Source organism: Phacochoerus africanus, chromosome 2 (genome assembly GCF_016906955.1).
Source record: "Phacochoerus africanus isolate WHEZ1 chromosome 2, ROS_Pafr_v1, whole genome shotgun sequence".
Taxonomy (NCBI): Eukaryota; Metazoa; Chordata; class Mammalia; order Artiodactyla; family Suidae; genus Phacochoerus; species Phacochoerus africanus.
In genome coordinates, this window is record NC_062545.1 from 65,907,620 (window position 1) to 65,931,180 (window position 23,561).

The 23,561-nt window shown below is 37.6% G+C and overlaps 1 protein-coding gene across 2 annotated transcripts in view; it reads right to left on the reverse strand.

Moving 5' to 3' along the window:
* FBXL4 (F-box and leucine rich repeat protein 4) overlaps positions 1 to 23,153 on the reverse strand; it is a 62,791-nt gene extending 39,638 nt beyond the window's left edge. The window contains exons 1-3 of one of the 2 annotated variants that reach the window (XM_047761391.1): positions 23,004 to 23,153; positions 8,474 to 8,591; positions 7,241 to 7,824 (exon numbers count right to left, since the gene is read on the reverse strand). In XM_047761391.1, the coding sequence (XP_047617347.1) occupies positions 7,241 to 7,752 (512 nt within the window). In that variant the 5' untranslated portion in view covers positions 7,753 to 7,824; positions 8,474 to 8,591; positions 23,004 to 23,153. The remainder of the gene's footprint in view (positions 1 to 7,240; positions 7,825 to 8,473; positions 8,592 to 23,003) is intronic. The other variant, XM_047761397.1, reaches the window with a different exon arrangement.
* Between the last annotated feature and the right edge of the window lie 408 nt (positions 23,154 to 23,561).

The following is a 23,561-nucleotide window of genomic DNA, read 5'->3' on the forward strand; positions in this document are numbered from 1 at the left end:
CACAGCATCATTAGGTATATAACATTCTCATATATATGGTATAAATACCCAGTTCTCTAATATTTTTCTGAATATATCAGAGATAATTAAAGACATAGACAAAAATATTTAAATGAACATCTCTCCCCTCTATTTACTTTAGTTATCAGAATATTTAAATAAAGATTTTATACCAAAGGCTAAGAACACTTAAGTCTCCCAATACATCCTATAAACTGCTTTCAAAGAAGTTTATGCCAACAGTGTATAAGAATGATCACTGAAACTATTCTTCATTTTTAAAGGTTTTTTTTTTCCCCCCTCCAATATATTCTCAGTTCATTTCCTTGGCCCAAAGGCCTATTGAGATCTAAGCAAAAATTGATGACAGCAAGGCATTTAGGAAACTGAAATAGACAAGAGTGTGAAACTCAGGGGAGAAATCTGAGCCAAGACTATAGAAGTCAGCAACATACAACTACCATAATGGTCTTTAGGCCAAGACAGGAGCAAGAAAGGCATAAAGCACAAATCTCCAAAGAGCGGAGAAGGTAAGTATGGTAATTTCCACCTTTAGGTATAAAAGCATAAGGCATAAACTCTATGGGGATTCCCGTAAACATCTCACCAACCGTAACAGTAGGAACTTTTACGGTTAACAGATCCTAATCACCCCATATTTGCTACATTTGCTACTTCTCTCCTGAAAACTAGGAATAAAGACATAAAAAGCCTGTGAGTATTTGTACTTGGAGACAATGTGAACGCAGGAATGGAGAGGCTGGTTCTGCTCTATAACCAACCTTGGGAGACAGAGGAAGAGTTCTAAAGAATAGCGCAGGCTGTGGCAGATTTAAGGAGGAAATGAAAGGAGGCTAAGCATCTTCTTACTTCCTGTGACAAGGCAGAAAAGCAAATGTGGAATGCCAGCCTAGACCTAAGATGTGCCCCTAGAGCTTAAATGCAAAAATCTTGAGAGTTTCTAACAATGGAATTGATTCGAACGTTCTACTGAAAAGCCACACGGTTAAACAGAGCCAGACATACAGGAACAGAAGTATGAGACATTTAAAACCATGTTAGTGGGAAAATGAATTCCTAGTTTTGGACAGTACATTTCCAAGAAATGGTGGAAGGTATGAGAAAATTCAGATTTTCAGTTCTGCTCACCCTTTTGTTGCTGCTGGAAAGTGACATCAGTGGATGCTGGAGAACGTCTCACGTCCAAGAAACAAGGACCACTCAGGACCCTGTGAAATAACTGCCTATACGGGTTCACAACACGTGGACTAAACCAGCTTATTTTATTGTTTGGCTTCAATGAGAAGTTTTTATGAGGCTTAACAGAAACACTGAAAATGTAATATAGAAATCACCTCTGCCAGGTCCTTTGCAATAAATAAAGACAGACAAAACATGTTCTTCATGTATAGCTTAACCTGCATCATAATGCAAATTACATTATAAAATTACAAATGTAAACTTAAACACAAGCATTGATTAGAGCAGAAATAGTCTATTGTAATAATGCATTAATCTATTAAATTCCTCTCTCTCTTCACCTTGCAGAATAGACAAGGTTAAGATGATGCTTTAAATTGATTTCTACTGTGTTTAAACCTATGAGGGTTAAAGCTATTTTAGCATCATTTTTGCTTCTGACTTTTATATATCATGAACATTACATATTTAACATATAAGTTTAAATGTAATAGCATACTTAAAGTGGAATATCAAATCATCAGTTTTTAGAACTATTCTCAAATGTCTAAATATAAAAAACTCAAACATGTTTATTTACATTTATGTTTTATTTATATTTTATTTTTATTTTTGATAACCTAAGAAGTAACAAAGAAGAATGGAAAAAAGATAGAGTAATTATTTTATAGGCCTGTGGTCATTTGAATTAAATTAACATTAACTATGAGACCAACACAAATTGATTTTGGAGTAGCTGCATTAAATTGAATTTTTGTTTGAAATTCTAATAGAACTAGAATACATTATTTTAAATTTATAGAGAAAAAGAGATCTGTTTACCCAACAAGAGAATATGCCAATATCTTTTTTTTAATTACAGTGTAGTTGATTTACAATATTATATGAGTTTCAAGTATATAACATGGTGATTCAATATTTTTATAGATTATACTCCACTTAAGTTATTATAAAATAATGGCTATATTTCTTATGACAATATCTTTTTATTCTAGGAAACCAAAGCCAGAGTTTTAAAAACTAGTCAGTGAAAACAAGAAAGCAAATACACACATGCATGTATACACATACAGACACATAATTTTCTGTGACACAGCCCTGACTCTTAATCCTTAGACCCAGAGCAGAGCTGGTGGGATTAAATTGCTTTAAGACATGTACTTTGTAGTCTGTAAATTTATATGCTAACTATATATGCCCCCCCCACACTGTATTAATCTTCTGGACAAATTCAACAAACACTGTTCCATGTAAGTATTTTAAAACTGCAGTATCACATGCAAAATTCAGGTTGGGACCCCTTTCAGGCAGTGCCTCATCTGCACTTGGTGTATTCAGTCCTGGCATAGAAACCAGTATTCTCTTCACCAGCCCACCTATTTCTCCTCCTATTGATTGCACTGAATACCTACCATTGGTCTAGTGCTTGGAAACAAAGAAAAAAAAGCACCATCTCTGTGACTGCTGACCTGACCTATTATTACCCTACTGAGAAAGTCTCTCTAAGGCTCCCAGGAAGCAGCAGGTAGACAAGAGAGGAAGAGAGATGCTCATCAATGGAAACCAGAGAAAGCAAATTTTCTAATGTATTCAGGTTGGAAGCCAGGCACATGGATGCAAAGAGCTTTTCCATAATCAGAATTTCTCCTGTTTAGTGAGTACATCTGGTAGCCAGCACAAAGAAAGTTCTCTTGCCAACACTGTTCCATTTTACCAGCTGGAAGCGAAGGGACAGAACAGGAAAACACACAAGAAGAAAATTAAAGGACTCACATAGGTACACCTAAATACCCCTGCTTCTCAGCCTGTCTCTAATTGGAACTAACAAACTGGCATCTGCTTTAACAGGTACCAACCAGTAAAGGAGCTGATCATTTCTGACTTAAATGACAAAAATCATGCTTCTTGACTCACAAAGTGAAGGGGACCAGACCATGACCAATTCGTGAAATCATTGCTTAAGCAACTTCCTTTGGCAGCGAATTTTTTCTGACAGGCACTTTCTTTCTCCTTGCTTTCTTAGCTTCAATATTATAAAGTGAAAATGCTTTCAGTGCTCCAAAAAAAAAATTCCATACCACTAAATTCTAAATTTTATCCGCAAATAGCTTTATGCCATCAGTTTCTTTAATATGACCTCGATTTGTCATTCTCTTCCTCCTGTTTCCCCTCTCTTCCCATACGTAACCCAGCACTAGCCTATTTTCTGACTCTTACACAGCATCTATTAAGATCTTATCCTCAGGTCCAGGACACTCTATACTACCTTTTTCTTTTCTCTTAATAGAACACTAGGCAAGAAGTCAAAAGACTCGGAGATCTTATAGAACTACTTGTAACTTTTCTACTTCACTCACGGAACAAATGCAATCAGATAAAATGGGGAAGACTGCTTTTAAATTTTAAATGTTCTGGGACAAGTTCATTTCCCATAAACAAAAATTCCTGAGCTACTCCAACATACTCTTCTCTGTTAACTCCTAAGGTGGGCATAAAACTATGTGGTATTAATTTAAAATAATAGTCTGCATAGTTCAGTGGTTCCCAAGCAACAGTGTGTGATAGAGTTTTCCATGATTAAGTGTGAAAAATAAGGAATACATTGGTATATGTAAAGTTATGCACACATATACATGTAAAATTGCCAACTGCTCTTTGAGATTCTGACCATGCTAATTTCTCATTATAAACTACGGTTTCATAGTGATGAAAAATGATGTTGTTAGCAAAGTAAATAATCTGATAACCCTAAATCAGTTCCCTTTGATTATCAATACCATTATATCAGAGCTGACTTTCCCTATCTTGCTCTGCTTAAATCTCCTGGCTGGTTTTGGTGCCCTCCCCCAGGTCTGCTGGTCTGCTCCTAAGGGCTCCCAGCTGCCTCCTTCTACTGAGAACCCCTTGGGCTCCTGGAGCTTCTTCATCCTGAGAGTGGCATGTGCCTGGAAGACTTCCATTCCCCTTCCCACTCCCCTAGCCCACAGCCCAAGATGGGCAGGAGTGTCAGACCCCCTCCCTGGCAGCTCTGCCACCAGGCTAACTGGGACTTCACAGAGCATGGCATCCTTGCCCAACTTCTTCCCTTCCCTCCAGCGCTTTCCCACCACCTCACCTCCCCCACCCCTTCACCTTCCCCACCCCTCACCTTCCCCACCCCACCCCCTCACCTGCCCCCCCCTCACTGCCCCACCCCCTCACCTGCCCCATTCCACCCCCTCACCTGCCCCACTCCCCTCACCTGCCCCACTCCCTTATGGGTTCTCCAGGAGCACTGTCCTAACAAGTCACTGGCAGAGGAACAGTCCTCCCAAGGTTGGCGTCTGGGAAACTGGATCCCGGAGCTCTATGAAATCTATGAATTCCCAAAGTCTGGAAAACCCATGCATGTGGTCTTTGAATAGCCTGTTCCCTCCACTCTGGGACTCTTCTCACTTTTTGGAACACCCAGATCTCACCTCATGATTTCACCTTTGCACATGCTGGTCTCTCCCCACTTTTCCTACCTAAATGAATGCCTCACTCAACGTTCAGGTCTCAGCTGAGTCCCTGCCTCTGGGAGGACTTCCCTGAGCCCAATGGCTTAGGTGTTGCCCTTTGCCAGCACATGTGCCCTGCAATCATCTTCCAGCCTTCCTCCAGGCTGGCCTGTAAAACTCACACAAGAGCTATGTCTGTCCTGCTCTCTCTTTTGTTCCCAGGAGTGAGTGGGCAGAGAAGGTATTCAATAAATGTTTCTGATTATCTGAAGAAATTCACCAAAATGTTAACGGTTATTGAATCTGGGCAGAAGAATTTTCCCCTGTATATTTTCCTTTTTGACATTTTCTAGCAAATGTGTTAAACAATGAAACATCTACTGATTTCGTAACCAATAAAATTTAAAAGGCCTTTTTTTATTCTGTAATAATATGTAGTGGTTAGATTCTTTTTCTCTTAGAATTAATGATATTTTCTGGGAATAAAGCTAAAAACCAGGCAAAGGAGAGAGACATCTGCAAATGAAGTTGTCACTGTAATCACAATCACACACTACAACTCTCAGCTAGGAACCCAAGAGCATGATTTATACTCAAAATCAGTTATTCAGACGCTAAGTTTTAGATGAAAGACATTACATGTTTCATAAATCTTATCCCCATATTTGTTCATCTTTTTTGAGAAAAAAGTAGATAACTGTGTAGGAAAGAGGCAAAGAATGGCAGAGTCCAACAAAACAATTTTCGCATAAGAAAGGATCCTACCCAAAGTATTTGTTTTCCTCTCAGGAAAAAAAAAAAATCTGTATATTAAAGGATGCTGGTTTTTCTGTGTTTTAAGAGAATTGATCCATTAATAATATTGTTCATAATGAATTATCATAATCTTTATGGTAAAAACAAGGATTATACCAGCAGTCTTCAGCTTGAGTTGAGCTGTACTGTGGATTTGCTTGCTGGTAGCCTGGGAGGTATTGCCTGGGAGTTGAGAGGACAAGGAAGCAGTGTGTTAGGTGGCACTTGATCCCTGCCCCCACTCCTCCTCCATAGGCAGCTGGGGTCCTACAGTTCAACAGGTGCCCACAAATTGCCCTTGGGCTAGAATAAGCTTATAAGGGCAGGGATTTTTGTCTCTTTTGTTCATTGTTCACTAATGTTTCCCCATACCTAGAACAATGACTGAATGAAGCAATATAAAGATCTAAAAACTGATAAGATCAGTTAATTAATAGAGGAATGGGCAAATAATGTGATAGTTCAAGAAGGAAATATAGCTTCTAAACATAAAAAAGATATTCAACCTCAGAGATGCGAAAAGAATTTTAACTTAAAGTTAACACTTTTCACCTACTAAATTGACAAGGTTTTGGCAAAACATGCATGCACATACACTGCTAGTGGGAATACAAATAGGTAGAACTTTGGAGGGAAATTTGGTACTATATATTAAAATTACAAATACATAGCCCCTTGGCCCAGCAATTCTTCTGGCAACTTATCCCACAGATATACTCGCACATATGTGAAGTGACTCACGACAAGCTTATTTACTGCATTAATATTAATAATAACAAAAATATGAAAACAGTGAAGAACCCATCAATAGGGGAATGGTTAATAAGCTGGAATACACATACACTGTGCTTGACCTGGTACTGTACAAAAGAATAAGGAAGATCTCTTTGGACTTAATGAAAAGATCTAACATAGCACTAGGTGAAACAATTAAGGTTCAGAACAATGTGAATAGTGTGCTTATTTTTGTGTATAAAGAAAATTAAAATATATTAGTATTTGCTTATATCTGCATAAGGAAACTCTGGAACAAAGCAAGGGAAGTTGATAAAAGTGATTTCTTTGAGGCAGGGGTGGATCCTAGGCACGTGGAGAACAGGGTACATGCCAGACTGCATTATGTACTTTTTAGATTATTGAACCATGCTAAGATATTACCTAGTCAAATAACTGTATTTTTAAAAATCAGGAGACTAGACTACAAAAATGAGAGAGTGAGAGAGATGCTGCTTTGCAAAACAATGATGTAAATAAACAGGATTTTTTGGGAGAATGCATGAATACTTAAAGCAACATTTATTTTTAAGTGAATATGCCTGTTACAGAAACATCCACCTAACATTAAAGCTAATCCCCTAAGGACCTCCTCTAAAGTAGCACTCTGTAGGGCAACTTTGAGTTAAAGCATTTAAAATCAATATCATGACACCTGTTTGACAATATGTTAGAAATCATATTTCCAACTAACTTCTCAGACTGGCTCTTATCCCAATTAGTTCAAATCATGCTTTTCATATATAGTAAATTCACACACACAAATCTCACAATCTAAGAATATTATGGTGTGAGGTTTTATGGGTATAAAGAATGCATTAAATTTCATATGTGTGATTTTTCTTTACCTATTAGAAAAGCAAGGAAAAATTTTAAAATTGGATTTGTTTAAATCACTTAAGAGAATGCTTCCAATGAAAAAAAGACCTCCGACACTAAAACAACGAAAAGCTTTTAGTCTTAGAACGTGGTCATTATAAAAGGAGTCTTACCTGACTTCCGCTGGTGGACTTGGGGAATAGGGATTTGCAGAACAAGCTAGAATTCTAATGACTGCTCCAGGATGATAAGTTTCCAAAACGTGAACAGCTGTGGGATACACCTGCTGTTCAAAAGCAAGTTCCACGTAGTCTTGGCTCTGAAAGTTAGGCGGCGTCCTCTTGAACGGTATGGAAGCACTAGGACACTGGTCCCACCACGTTCCGTAAGTTCGAAACACAGCCGTCTGAGTGAAGTCACCAGAACTTGGAAACACGTTTGGGACACCTGCTAAGTTCCACATGGTATAGGACATGCTATTCTCACTCCCATAATGGGAGCTGAAATCCACCACTTCTTTGGCATACTGGACCACCTCTGCATTGAGAGGGGAAGCCCGGCTGTTTGATTCTATAGTCCTATGGCTGTTCATCATTTCTCCTCGTGTAGCTATCCTGGCTCGGCGCCGAAGGCACATATAATAAAACATAGTCAGAACTGTTAACATGGGAAAGACCGGTGACATCTAGATGTGAATTATGAGGCTTCAAAAGGTCAGGTGTCCTCGGTAAGACGCATGAACTCTTTGAAGGATGTTCTAAAAAGATGAATAGCTTGCTGAAGTAAAATAATTTAAGTAAGCAGAAAAATGCATGGATAAAGGTAATAAACAGGCTTTTTACCCAATGTAATTCCCCAGAGTGAAGCAGAAAGAAAAAACAACTCTCACTGTAAATGTGAATCACTAATATAATTTATCTAACGTACTTTTAAGAAATCTAAATATTGAAAAAGTACACAATTTTATGCTATAGAGAAACAAAACTGATATTAAAAGGCAATGGAAGATGTATGACCAAAAGAAATGTATTTTATATCAAATTATAACTATCCTTCCAGAAATACTAAGCCCTTGAACTTTTAAAATTAAAATTACTTAAAATATATGGAGAGCCACTAAAATACTGCTATAAATCCAAAAACATCTTAGGCATTTTACAACTTCACATTTTACAAATTATTCCCTACTGTTAATTATTACTTCCAAAAATGCTAAATACAGTTTTCACATTATGGGAATATAGTTTTCTGGAGCTGACAGTTCATTCAGACCAACTAAATTAACTGCCTTACACATTACAGATTGCCAGATAGTGTTTAATTTATAACTCTTAGCATTATTTGTTAGGGCATCCACAGTTGGCTGGCATCCAGTTTGTTGCCAGCTACTCTCAGAGATCACTCACCCCAGGTAGAATGGTCATAGGATACGCACTGGAAATGCAAAAGTTGGCACTCATCCATGTGGCCGGAAAATTACACGCTGATTTCAGATACAAATGTAGAATTAGGATATTCTTTTACCTGTAAGACGAGTTTTAGAAAATATTTTTTATTTCTAACTTAGGAAGTCAAACATCCCAACAAGATTATTATCACAGATAAATAGCTACTACTTAGGTATAGAATGTTCAATTTGAACAGGTCACATGTTTCTGCATTTTTGTGGACAGTTTTGATTAATATATATTTAAAATAGATGCAAACAATTACATTTAGAATAGATTAGCAATGAGACCCTACTGTACAGCACAGGGGACTATACCCAGTCTCTTGGGACAGACCATGATGGAAGATAGTATGAGAAAAAGAATGTATGTATACGCATGACTGGGTCACCACGCTGTACAGCAGAAAATGATACAACATGGTAAATCTAATTTTAAAAGTATTACAGAATAAAAAAATATTAATGAATCTCTTCTATATATGGAGGATGCAAATCCATAGCTTATGAGTCAAATTGTGCCCAGAGACAAACTGCATTGGGACCAAACAGTGATTTCTAAAATTTGGAGGAGTCTGCAACCTTTAACAGTCAAGAGAACCCCTGTAGAAGAGGCCTGACCCGTCCTGGCGGCCACCACTGTTCCCAGACAGCTCTACTAATTGACTACACAGGCTGGGCCCCTGTCTGCACTGACTACCTAATCTCTCATCTACTCAAACAAGGAAATCAAACATACTCTTTTTTTTTTTTTTTTTAGCCTATGAAGTTTTGAGTTTAATTTCTAAATAAAAGATGGCATATGTGCAATGTGCTTTTTAATGGAGAAAACTGCTAGCCTTTTAAAATGCTGACAGTAAGATTATAAAACATTAAATATCTCTCCCACCCAAACCTCTCATGGTTTTTGTTCTTACCTACAAATTACAATTCAAATCCTTCAGTGTGATCATTCAAGGCTCTCCTCAAGCTTTCCCCATCTCTTCTTGCCTAAGGTAGTAAACTGTCACCTTCTAAACCATCTTCATGTTTTACTCAAATCTCTCTGCCTCTACCATTCTCTTTCCAAACTCTTTATTCTAGAAGTAGGGTTATTCTCTGGCAGCATTTTTGTATCAGCTATCAGACATAAGCCCTCACTCCACGAAGGTCTACATTAGGCCCCAGTTTCTTGAAGGAAGGAATCTAGTCAAAGATTTCTCAAAGTACTCAGTATCTAGCAAGCACAAAATATCTGACATGTTGACACGAAGGAAAGAAGCAAACAAAAACAATTATAAAAGCCTAAAATAATTAAAAAATCACTAACAGCATCCTCTCAATCCTAGCCAGAGGCAAACACACTGCAAAATATAACAAGTAACACAGTAAAGAGCTGAGTTTTAAACAAGTAAGAAAAACCCACAGCTGTGAGAAACAAAAGGAAAGTCAAAAAGCAGAGAGCAGGAGCTGAAGCTAGCCTGACTAGTCATAGGTCTTAGTGGTTGTAATAAGGGGACTTTCTAACACCCCTGCAGAGAGGTTATTTCAAGCCACAGGTCACAAGTGCAAGAACCCTCCTAAAGTCAAAATTCAGGAAAAATCACCCTATCTGTGAAAGCAGGAAGACAAAAACTTAGCTCATTGGCCAGGAAGCCCAAGGATGCTTGACATTAATCTAGGCAAGGGGAGGGGGGAAGTCACCAGAGGGAAAGCAGAACCCTCTTAGGCATGTACCATGCAGAGTGTGGGCCCAAATTCATACTACCTTCATGGCTGAGAATCCCTACACCATGCCCAAGACAAAAAAAATCCAAAAAGAAAAAGTAGTCCTGAACTAGCAGTGACAGATGTTAAACCTCTTCTTTGCAGGGACACTTCCACAACACAGAACTGCCTACCTCTTCCTAAAGATGCATGAGACTGCAAAAGAAAATGAGCCCCAGTAGTGGACAGTCAGCAGGTAGACTTACTAAACGGAGAAATGTGGAACCTAAGAAAAATAAATAATGGAATACTCTGAACAATACACTTTCTGGGAGAGAGAAACAAAGCATGTATTAAAATAAATAAGATGTTTCTAAAGCATGTGCTCTAATGCTGATATATCATGAGTCAATGAATCAGATTCAGCTCAGGACATATAACACCAAGTGCTGAAGTATAGGACACGTAGGGAAAAATAATTATCTAGAATAGCACTTCTCTTAAAACAACTTTTTATTATAGTTGATTTATAATGTCCTGTCAATAGCCCTTCTTTAATCAAGCATTTCACCTGCTATAATTATAAAGCTGCCCAAAAAATTACAAATGCACGAATATAAAATCTTTAATACTAAAACCTGAAATGACACAGCCCTTTCTTTTACCATACATGCTTTATTTCAAAAGAGGCCACCAGGTAAATTAAGGAGGGTAATTTTCCAAAGAAGTTTCTTGGCCCTTCTCTTTCATAAAAGAAAATGAATTAATGAAATAAGTTTAAACTGCAAAAAAGAAATTTAGGAAATAAAGAATAATGTAAATGTATCCAAATCAATTGACAGATGAGCTAATTTGGAAGACTGTGGATGTTTCAACCCTGGAAATCTTCAAGGGGAGGACAGAAAACTATCTGTCAAGACGGATGGATGAGTCTGACTATATAATCTTTGGCTATCACTTCTCCTTCCACAGTCTATAAATTGCTGCAACTAAGCTCCTATTACTTTCTTTATAAAACTGCACTTATCAGAAAGTAATAGTTTTATAAAACCAAAGAAACATCTGCAAAATAAGATATCATCATTCATGAGAACTTTCACAATCATTCTGGACAAAAAGACTGAGACAAATTGTGAAAGAAACTCTATTTGACCTACCAAGCCACAAACTTTATAATTGTTTCCCAGCTAGCTTTTACTATAATAGGTTATGGGATAATATCAAAAAGCAGCAAGACTGTCATGTGGGTACTATTGTTTTTAGGCTGTGTTAAAGTTGAGTAAAATCTTGCATTGAGGGCAACATATGTAAAAGTGAGTTATGAACTGTAAACATATGTATTATATGTTCAAACTTCTTCCAGTGTAGAAGAGAAATGTAAATGGATGCTTTATTTTTTCCCCCACTATGGATAACAATAATCTTTATAGAGTTAATTTTTTTGTGAGATAGAGCTTAAATGATAAAAAAATTTTTTGTATTTTTTTTAAAAGCATTGAAAAAACAAATATATTTCTTTTCCCAGCCATTCTATTTGGAAAAACATAATGAAGTTAAAACCCCTTTTGGAAAATAAACACAGCATAGAAATAAAAAAGGGAAGTGTACAAACCCATTGGTAACATCCTTCATTGATTCTAAACTTCTTTCCAATCAACTAAGATGACACATGAAAGTATTTTGGGAGGAGGGGTGGGAATGAGCATATGGATAAGAAAGGACAGTTCACTCTACTTTTCCCTGGGAAATAAAGGCGAAAACACAAGGAGACCCACAGTTTCAGGAATCACGTGGGCAGCAACAACCAATGCACAAGTTCGAATTGTCCATGCACTGTCTGGACTCTCGCCAAGGCCTGGGAGCAATTTGTGATAACCAATGAATATCTCAGTGGGCAATGAACCAAATGCAAAAGGTGCAATAATTCCCCTTTAGGAAGAGAATGGAGTTCACAAACAAAATTATTTTTCTCACGTGGTGCAAATAAATAGATATTAGCCTGGTACAATAAATTTGTCCAAGAAGGTGACTATAAAATATATACCTTTAGGAAACATTTTCTTTTCTAGTTGATTCAAAAAGGCATGTTAAATTTTAAGGATTCTTACAACATATAAAAATACAATTTTTTTTCCATTTAACAGAAAATCTGAATTAGAAACACGGTGATATTTTAAGTTATTTAATTCAACCACTTAGCAACAATGACTATGAAGTAAGAAATTCTCTGCAACACACTGAACTTTTAGCACGATCAAGGAATACAAAACAACAGCCACTTTAACCTGTGTCATGAGACTTTCATATACTCCTTAGGAAGCAACTTGCTTTATACAATGTGATTTTATAATACAACTTTATTGCCAACTACATCTTTCATATTATAAAATGTTTAACAAAGTAAATAATACAATTACAGAGAAAGCAATAACAGTAGAAAAGAGAAATTAAGAGGTAGAGACAAGGGAGAACATATGTTTACTACTGAGATTTGAAGTGAGATGGGGAGTCGATGAGGCGGAGAGAAGCGGGATGGCAGGAGCTGCAGAGAAGCCGGCAGAGGAGCAGGGAGGAAGGAAAGGGGCCTTTCTTGAAGCCAACAAAAGGAGGCAAGTGGAAGAACTCAAAGCTAGGTTGACAGGGTGATGGAAGAACCTGGAAAGCAAGCTTAAAACTCCAAAGAGGATTCTCAACTTACATTAAAGTGAAAAGATAGGGGCAAAGATAAAAAGGCCAGGGAAAAAGGCATAGGCATACACTGAAGGCAAGTCATAACACAATACTTACTTGTGAAATAGCCCACAGAGATGTCAATGAAGTGACAGAAAGAAAATGAAGGTTTTGAAAAAAGAAGTAGGTTGGTTGACATAGAAGAGTAAATGGAGTCACTAAACAAAGACTGTTTAAGCAGAATTAATGAAGAGAAACAATAAGATAGAGATTATAAGCCTTTACTAGATGATCAGTAAATATCAGTATTTGTTGAATTGCTCTAGCACCTACCTTCTTTCAACTGTAACCATTTTTTATGACAACAGATCTAAATATTTTCTTCCCTGGAATTAAAAATATTTCAAGCATATTCCTCAATGGCCCATACACTCATAGAAAATATTTCAAGCATATTTAAAGGTTTCAGCCTTGCAGGATGTTACCAAAATGTCACAGAGTGCAAAATATGGTAACACGTCAAGAAAAAAGGCTGAACCTTAAATGTTACCCTTTCTGAATCCTGCTGAAACTGATTAAGAGATACTACTTTGAGGAAAGGACTTTTCTGGTTGAGTCTAAAAAATCAAAACATGGGGGAACAGAGGAAAATATCAGTCAAGAAAAGAATGGAATGATATTTGAACTTGGTGCAGCCACTGACATTCAGAATCAACCCTCTTCCCTGGCCTGCCCCCTGTAGGCTTCTAGGTCACCACCTGCTTTTCCATCTCTCGGCCCCAACATCCCCCCGACCCCTGCTTCTTTGCTAACTTCCCAGTCTCCTCCTGGGTCTTCTTCCTCCTCATTCTTGTAAAATATTCAGAAGTCCCACTACAGAAAGGCTTTTTGATAACAAGATACACAAGAACTTCCCAGGCTTCTAGATGTTCCTTCCACTTCCAAACTCCACCACCCTTCCTGTAGAGCCACCAGAACATCCACTATGACCTCAACTGCACCTGTGCTTTCCCACCTCAGCATTTTCAAGCAGACTGGGTGGCTTTGGAATTCTCTTGCTTTTCCTCTGCCTAGCACCCTCTTACTCACCTTGAAGGTTCAGACTGATTCATCACCTACCTTTTCTTTGCTCTTTCATTTTGTGTGCCATTTCTCACATGCCAAGATATTTTTTCTCTCCTAATAGACTACGAATTCCCCAAGTTCAAAGAATGTGTCTTAATTATAACTACATCCTTAGGGCTTAGATCATGGCAATATATGCTCAATTAACGTGTATTCTTGTTTTTTTGGGGGGGTGCAGCTGGTACTTTTTTTGTTTGTTTTGAGACTACCGGTGGCAGAAGAGAATTAAATAAGTTTAAATAAATTTTAAGTTTAAACACAGAAATAAAACCAGTGACCCTTCAAGATAAGGCACATACAGACCAAAAAATTAAGTAAAAAAAAATATTCCATATCTTGGGATATAGAAAAAAAGAGGGGGAAATGGAGTTCCCATCGTAGCTCAGTGGTAATGAACCCAAATAGCATCCATGAGGATGCAGGTTCGATCCCTGGCCTTGCTGAGTCGGTTGAGGATCTGGCATTGCCATGAGCTGTGGTGTAGGTCAAAGATGCAGCTCAGATCCTGCATTGCTGTGGTTGTGGCGTAGGCCAGCAGCTATAGCTCTGATTCGACCCCTAGCCAGAGAACTTCCATATGCCTCAGGTGCAGCCCTAAAAAAAGGAGAAAAAAGAAAGAAAAAGAAAAAAAAGAGGGGAAAATGGATAATAAAAAATGGATACACAATAGGTAAGAATCAAATGTATGACCTTCCTTGAAGCCCTCAAATACGGAATAGTATATATATTGAAATTTTACTGTTCAAAGAGAATGTAAAAAAGCGGTAACTTCTGTTAGTACAAAAGCAACCTTGAATACATAAAAGAGACCTGACCTTGGCCACAAAGAAACTCTGATTGAAATTAAAGGAAGATTCATGGAAGAGATGATTGGAGAGGTAAAAGAAAGCTATTTTCTCAAATATGATGATTTTTTGAACACTCCAAATCTATGTTAAGACCACACGGTGATTAGAGAGAACTGGAAAAATTGTGGATGAAAAAGAAGTTCTTTGAAAAAAGGAATACTTTCAGAGCAAAGGAGACAGGCCAAGACAGGCAATAATCTAAGAGTAAGGGTAAAAAGACAGGTTAATACTGTTCTGGTATTAGATGCTGGGGAGGAGCAAAGGCCATGTCTTAGCAAAAGCACCCCTTTTCCTTCATCATGATTATTTACAACATAGTAAATTGAAAAAAAGTAACAGTGTCAGTAAGGAGACTATTGGGTATGGAATACTGTGAATTTATGTGCCTCTCTCCTCCTCTAAGTAAATTCTTCTCCAGTTAAGACATTGTTACTATGAACAAGGTCCCAATATCAAATAAACAGACAGCATTCTTCACTAAACCAAGAGGATGAACAGGGAGGACAGAGCCTCCTATCCAGCTTCAAGCCTTTTTGAAAATCCAGGCAAATAAAGCAGGAAAAGGCAGGGGAATTAATCAGGAAGCAACACCTAAAGACCAGGGGAAAATCTTGAAACCAAAGAAGTAAATAGTACATCTCTCTTCTGAGAATCAAGGTAGGTCTCAAGAACACAAAAAGTATGCAACACAGCGAGTTGTTCAGCATGTCTACTGAGTTAATGAGTACCTTAGTTGGTGACGACTAAGCAAGAAGTGCCTAACTAGTCAAACTAGGAATGAACTTGTCAGAAAACAAAGGATGAGGTTTAGAATCAATTTAAACTAGGAACCGACAATGGTTGGTTCCACAGGATGTTTTACTTCCCCTTTCTTTCCTATATTTTAACAAACTTATGCAATGTTTCATAATCTTTAGTAGTAAGAGAAAAGAATTAAGGAATCAATGGTTAAAAAAAAAAATAGCAGAACTGCAGTACAAATGAATGGTCATTTTCTGATACAATAGATCTGGAAAACCTCTCCCCCCACCAAGATACTATCTCACAAGTGGCAAAGAAAGGACATGTCTCTAATTACACAGGTATGATAGATACTATAAAGTACCTTATTTACAAATGCCACTGTACTATATTATCTCTATTTTACATTTTTCTTTATTGTCTAATGATGAGTAAAGCATCTGAATGAGAACTATAAATGAGAATAATCCTAAACCTTAGCAGACACACAATGTATATTAAACTAAAACCTAGAGTATTAAAAATTAGAAATATCTGAGGATAATTATAATGGATTCACTGGAGGAAAAAAAAAAACTCTCTTTAGCTGTTAAAATCATGAAGTAAATGTGAATTTATTTTAGCCAAATACTAGCTACATTTGTACTTTACAGTAAAGAGCATTTTACCCAATAAAAATATATTGAATTTAGTGAGTTCCTAACAAAAATCCAAGTACAAGATCATAGGTATGTCACTGCTAGCCATTTAAGCTAAAAGAGCAATTAATTTAAAAGGTGTAATACTATTAAATTAACTTTGGGGTATAGTTTTCATTCCAAAACATATACTCCATTTTAAGTATACAGTTCAATGAGTTCTGACAAAGACACATGCCAATGCAACCACCACTAGGACCAAGATACAGAATATTTTTATTCCTCCGATCACCCATCCACTTCTTGTGCCAAGGGAAAAAAACTGGTCTGCTTGCTGTCACTATGAATCAGATTGTCTTTCATTCCAAAGTTACATATAAATGAAATATATGCATGTACTTTTGTGTCTAATTTATTTTTCTCAGTATAACTGAGATTTATCCCTGTTGTTGTATCAGTAGTTTGTTCCTTTAGTGCTGAATCACCTCTTTTATACATATTCATTCACCTGTTGTTAGACATTTGGGTTGTTTCTAGGGCCAAAATGTCTGTGACATGTTATATTCCCACCAGCAATCTATGAGAGTTCTAGTTGCTCCACATCTTGGCCAATGGTTAATACTGTCAGACTTTAGCCATTCCAGAGGGTAGGTGGTAATATCCTATAGTTTTAATTTGTATTTTTCAAGTGACTAGTAATGATGTGGAGCATCTTTTCATGTCCTTATCTGTCATTTGTATATTCTCTAGGGAAATATCCATTGTGTCCATTTTTAATGTAGTTTTTGTTTTCTTATTATTTATTGAGTTGTAAGAGCTCTTTATACATCCTAGATAAAATCTCTTATCATATATATGTTTTGCAAATATTGTCTCCCAGTCTGTGCATGCCTTTTCATCTATTTGATAATATCTTTTAAAGAAAGCTTTCAATTTTTAACTCCAATTTATCATTTTTTTTCTCTTACGACGTATTTCTGTGTGTCCTAGCAAACATTTAAGAGCACTTTCAAAAGAATAAACCCTAAAACAGATAGCATTTAATATCTTAAAACTAAATGGGAATAGTTAAATACAGATTAATCAAATTTTAAGACGATATCAAATTGGATGTTACAAAACGGCATAGTCACTTTGGGAAAGTTTGATAAATTCTTATAGAGTTTAACATACCCTTATGAAACCATCCAGCAATCCTACTCCTAGGTATTTACCCAAGTGTACCATATGCAAACAAAAATCTGTACACAAATGTTTATAGCAGATTTATTCATAATTATTCCAATCTGGAAATATCCAAAATGTCCTTCAGCAGGCAAATGGATAAATAGTGGTATACCTGTCCAATGAGATACTACTCAGTAATAACAAGGAATGAATCACTGATTCAGGCAGTAGCAGAGATGACTCTTTAAATGCATTTTGTTAAGTGAAAGAAAACACACACAAAGTCTACATATTGTTTAATTTCATATATGTGATATTCTGGCAAAGGAAAAATTAGGGAAGGAAAACAGATCAGTGGTTACCAGGGAGTTAGGGGAGAAGACAAGTTTTCTCCAAAGACTACAAAGGGGCCACACAAAGGAATTCTTAGGGCAACGGAACTGTTCTGTACGCTTCTGTTTTCAGTCTTTTCTTTGGACCAAGACAGTTAAGTTGGAGATGTGATAGCCCAGTATTGGCTGTTTATGGGCATCCTTGCTTATAAATCTGTTCTTGACCAGCATACCCTGAAAGATATCTACTAGTTGGTATGTCCTGCCTATTCATTGTGCCCAGGGCAAACCCTGAACTCAGAGCCCCAGCCACTCAGTTGGTCTCCAGAAAAGAGAACTTCATGACTTCAGAGAGATTCCTGACTGGAACAAATGAGTTACTACAGATCTACATTTATACATATGAGTAGAATTAGCCACTTTACAGATAGAGAAACAACTTGAGCAACTAGAGCAAATGGTCACCAACAAAAGTTAACGCAAAAAATAAGAAGAGTTTTAAAATAATAACCACTATTTTAGTGTGAATTAATAGCCCATAAAAACAATACAGGCTAATTTTAAAGAAAAAAGAATTTAAATTCTTAGAAATTAAAATCATGGTGGTCAAAATAAATTGAAATTTTAAATGGAAAAATTAATAAGTAACCTGGAACACATATGCAAAAAATCTAATATCTATATAAAATGAATTTGAGAAGGGACTGAAGTTGATGAAAATGCTAGAAGATTCTGTAATATTTTAGAAATATTAAAGAACTGAATCAAACTCTTATTCACATAGAAAAAAAAAGCACCAACGAAACGAAAACTATTTCTGAACACGCAAGTATACTTCCCATAACTCTTCTTAAACATTACTCAAGAAAGTATCCCAATCAAAAAGTTTTTTTAACCAATGCAAAATAAATGAATAAAGGCAAATTTTCAAATGGGAGGAAGGAAGGCTAGAAGGAAAAATACAAGTCTAGCTAGATGATGTTTGATATTTATAAGAGAGGCAAGCAAACAAAATGATGTAGAAAAGTGGAAAGAAAGACATGGGTAATAAAGACCCATCCAGTACACACAAATCTGACAGAAATGGGAATAGTAATATCAGACAACACAGACTACAAGGCAGGAATCATTAAACAGGGCAGAAAAAAAAACTTACTTAGACTTTATAAGATTAAAATCCACTGAGAACAAATATAGTAATCTACAAGTATGAATCTAACCAAATTCACAGTCACAGTAAGAAACTAACATATTTTGCTTACTGCTTTGTCAGTTTTGAGAAAATAATAAATCAGGATATAGTATGATAAATATATCAAGCCAAAAAACAGAGAAAGGAAAGCTTATCAAAATGTTTAGGGAAAATGTGCATTTAGAAAAGCAAATTTAGAATACAGTTGATCCCTGAACAATGCAGGGGTTAAGAGAACTGACCCTCTGCACAGCTGAACATCCATGTATAACTTATCATTGGCCCTGCACATACATGGTTCCTCCTTATCTGCAATTCCACACCTGCAGATTCAACCAACAATGGATTGTGTAGTACTGAGCATTTACTATTGAAAAAAAAATCCACATACATGTGGACTCGTGCAGTTCAAACTCATGTTATTCAAGGGTCATCTGTATTATCAAAGCAACCATTAAAAAAAATCTAAACATATAGCACAAAATAACCAATAAGAGAATACCCATACAAAGAGTATTTTAACAATCTTGGGGTGGAAACTCAGAAGGCCATAAAGAAGAGAATACAGAACTGACAGCATAGATGTTAAAGAATTCTATGTGGTAAAAACTCCCAGAAGCATTTAAAGAATAAACTATGAAAAATACTAGCAAATGGTATAACAAGTCACTGATAGTCACTACATGTAAAGAGCTATTATAAATCAATAAGAAAAAGAGGAACACTGAAAACTAAGCAAAAAATATCAACAGGCAAGTAATAAGACATTTACAGATATTCAACTTGATCAATAAGCAAAGAAATGCAAAATCAAAACAGTAATAAAATAGTACTTTTCACCCATAAAATTACTAACACGTAAAAAATGATATTTTAGCAGTGATTGTCTTGGGACAATTCTTCATAGGTCTCTCACATTTCTGCACATCTTATAAGCAGGGGCATTGACATTCTCTGTTCTAGACTATCTTTTCAAGGGTATTTAAGCTTCGAACACTGTCAGCAGATAAAGAGAGGTCTCCCTCTAGAGTAGAGGGCAGGTTTTTTTTTACTAATAAAGACAATGTCCCTCGCTCTACGACAAAGGTTAGGCAGGTTTTCTTGCAGCCTATTATGAAAGAGTCAGGTTCCCTAAGGTCAGGGTACATCTGTAATGCAATCAACTGCATGTGTTAGAAAAATCTGGCCACAATACCCTGTGGAAATTAGGGTTCAAGGAAGTGGCACAAGAAAATGATGACTCTCTGGCTACTGTTATTGTTATGCTCTGTCTCGAACTCAGGATCTCATGTCTTCTACCAGCATTCATGAGACTCTTAACTTTCAAGTAGGATAAAATTCAGCCTTAACAGTTTCTGGCAATGATACAATAGGAGGCAGCAGTCTCACAAATTGTATAAATTTACTCTTATGACCTTTTGAAGAGAAATGTGGAACAATCTTCCATAATTTTAAATTTATATAGCCTTTGACCCAGCAATTCTACATCTAAACATTCATACTAAGGCCCTAAATAAATGTACAAATATATATACACACACAAAAGCCATCCCCAAGGCTTTGTTTCTAATAGAAATAAATCTGGAATAGCCTAAATATCAATAGGGGATAAGCTAAATAAATTTTGGGTTATCCCTACAATGAAATATCAAAAAGACTTTTAAATATAAGGTCATATGCATTGACACAGAAAGATGTTCATCAATTATTAGTAACTAGAAGTTGCTGAAAATTATATAGTCTCCTGCCATTTATGAAACACATGTAAACTTGTATACATGTATTTTTAATGTCTGGAAAGAGAACAAATGCTTAAATAGTGATGATCTCTGGGGGATGGAGTTACTGAATAGGTGGCATTCAACACTTTTCTCCTTTGGCTATTTCTGTATTATTTGATTTTTTTAAGAATGTATATTTATTATGACCTAATAAATTGCTAAGTATCTACTCTAGCAACACTTGAAAATGAATTATATTTAAGATGTTCATTTGGGATAGTAAAATACAAATGGACATAGGACAGCCACAAGGATCATTTCTATAGGCCTTTATCCCTTAGAACTACTGAAACCAGGTACAGAATGACCTGAGTCATAGCCAATGAGGCATACACACTCCACTTAGTAGGACACAATGCAAAGTCAAAAGACATACAGATTTGAATTGAGCTGCTCTTCTAGGTTCTCTGAGGAGCAAATCTAACCTGGAAAATTCTGAGTTAGCAAGAGAAGGGGTTTATTTAATAATGGCTAATGATTCAACTGACAATGAGAAAGGCAAGCTAAAAATAATCTCAAGAAGAGGTAGAAACTTTAAAGAGGAGGTGGTGTAGGAAGGAAAAGGGTTAAAAAAAAAAGGAAGTCAACTTACCCCCACTAAATGTATTTTATTCCAAAAATATTTAGTGATGTCTACAATATGCCAGGCACCGTTTGAAACACTAGACATTAAAACACATTATAAAGCTAGAGTTATAAGAGCAGCATGGTATCAGCACAGGAAGCCAGAGATCACCAAACATTAATTCAGAAAAAGTTCCAAGAATATACAAGAAATAGTCTCAGGTAAATGTAGTACTTGCCATCAGTAGGGAAAAAGAGAATTCAACAAAAGATGATAGAGACGTTGGCAAAAAACTATGAGAGGAAAAAAAAAACCAGCCTTACTTCCTTTTTATACTAAAATATAATGAGGTAGGCTGAAGATTTAAATATGAAGAATAAGACCATTAAAAGCACTAGAGGAAAACAGAGGTGGGTATTTATATACAATTCATGTGGCAAAAGGTCTTTCTTAAGAGGATAGGAGTTAGATCCCTGAAGTTAAAACCAATTACGGTGATCGCAGCAAAATTTAAAAGGATGAGGCAATGAGACTAATAACCCCTAGAGAAAGAAGGGGCAGTTTTTGTTAACTGACCATATTTAGAAGTAAAAGGTAAATAGTAACGTTTTACGATTCCACTGTACAGAGGACTATAAATGCATTACTGGATCGTGGCGTTAGTAAAAAAGTATTAACCGTCTTACTTTAAGCTGATCTTTCCGATTTTCGACTCCAAAAAAAGACGGGATAAGCATGAAAATGTAAGGCTCAGAAAAGCCGAAATTTGGGACAGTAGTTTAAAAACAGAGAGAATGAGAAAAAAAGAAACAGAACTTAGTATCTAATAAAGGACTATAGATGCGTTGATATATTAGGAAAATCTCCCCTCTACTCAACGAACAGGTACAATAAGTAATACAGGACAGCAGAAGCATGAAGTGAACTCTAGTGGGGGAAAAAAATCTAAGTATAAGTCTGAACTTAAGTGCACACCATGCAGCAGTAAAGGCAACTTGGGTCCTCCCACAGACCACAGCAAGCGCGATCCCCGCACCTGGTGTGAGTCCTCGAGGGTATAAAGTCAGACAAATATCTGCCAACGCAACTACCTGACCCCAGGTTTATATCATCTTTACTTCCTAATTATTTGTATATTTTAATTAGTGATTGCATCCGAAGCTTTGGCGCAATGAGCATTTGGGAAAACATCAAGGAAATCCAAAACCACTCCCATAGCAAACTTGTTGACAAGGAGGCCAAGTCGATGTTCACCATCTCAGTACATTCTAAGAATACCCCTAAACACAGAAACAGGGCTGCTGCCAGGTATCTCGTGGCAGTCCTGAAGAAAGGCAGGGGCCTGGTTAAGCAAAAACCAACGGGTGCCAGAAAGAAATCTATGCAGCACGCGCAGGTGCAACGAGCACCCAGGCGGGCAGGTGGCCAACTCGGGGCTGGGGCTGCAGGGTCAGCAATACCCGCCAACCCCGCGGTGTAAACAACCCTGCGCCGCGCGACGCCTCACGCGAAACAGAAAAACTGGGGCAAAGAAGCCGTGCCCGATGCAACTAAGCTGTTTGCTGGATCCCAGCAAGCCCCCAAGCGCAGCGCGGGAAGCGGGGCACGGAAGGCCGGGGCGGGGACCTCTGACGAGCGCCCAAGCTCCCCGAAGCGAAGCTTTCCGCCCGGGCCCGGCCCAGCCCCAGCGTCGAAAGAGGAAGACGGAGACCCGCAGGAGGAAGAAGTAAAAGAAGGGCCGTACCCTGCAGGGTCCGGGAGAGGCGCGCGCCGTGGGCTTCAACAGCTACCGGGCGGCGCGGGGAGGCCGGGGCGCCGGGGCGCCGGGGGGCGGCTCCCAGGCTCCCGCGCAGCGGCGCGACGGCTGCGAGCCCGGCCCAGCGCGACCCGGAAGGAAGACGCGCTGGCCGCGGGGAGGGGCGGGGCCGAGGACAGGGCGGGGCCACGGCGGCGTCTGGACCGCCCTCTCCGGCGCCCAGGGGCGGGGTTTCCTACTACTGCCTTCTGGGCCGGAGTCCTTTGCTAAATGTTACCAGTTACGTCTCAGCTGGCGCTGTTCGCGAATCAACTGCGGAAATAATCTCTTCCTTTCATCCGCCCGCCGTCTGTAGTGTAGTCCTGCTAGAGCTTCTTCAGTCCAGAGTTGCTGGGTCGGGGATTCACAGGGATTACGAGTGTTAAAATTCTCAGAGGAAAAGTAGAAGAAAAGTTATAGGCGCTCTAAAGGCATTATTCACGAAGTTTGCAAAACTCTTCCGCCTCAGATACAGGTCTTTCCCGCAGGCTCATCTTCCTCCCAACA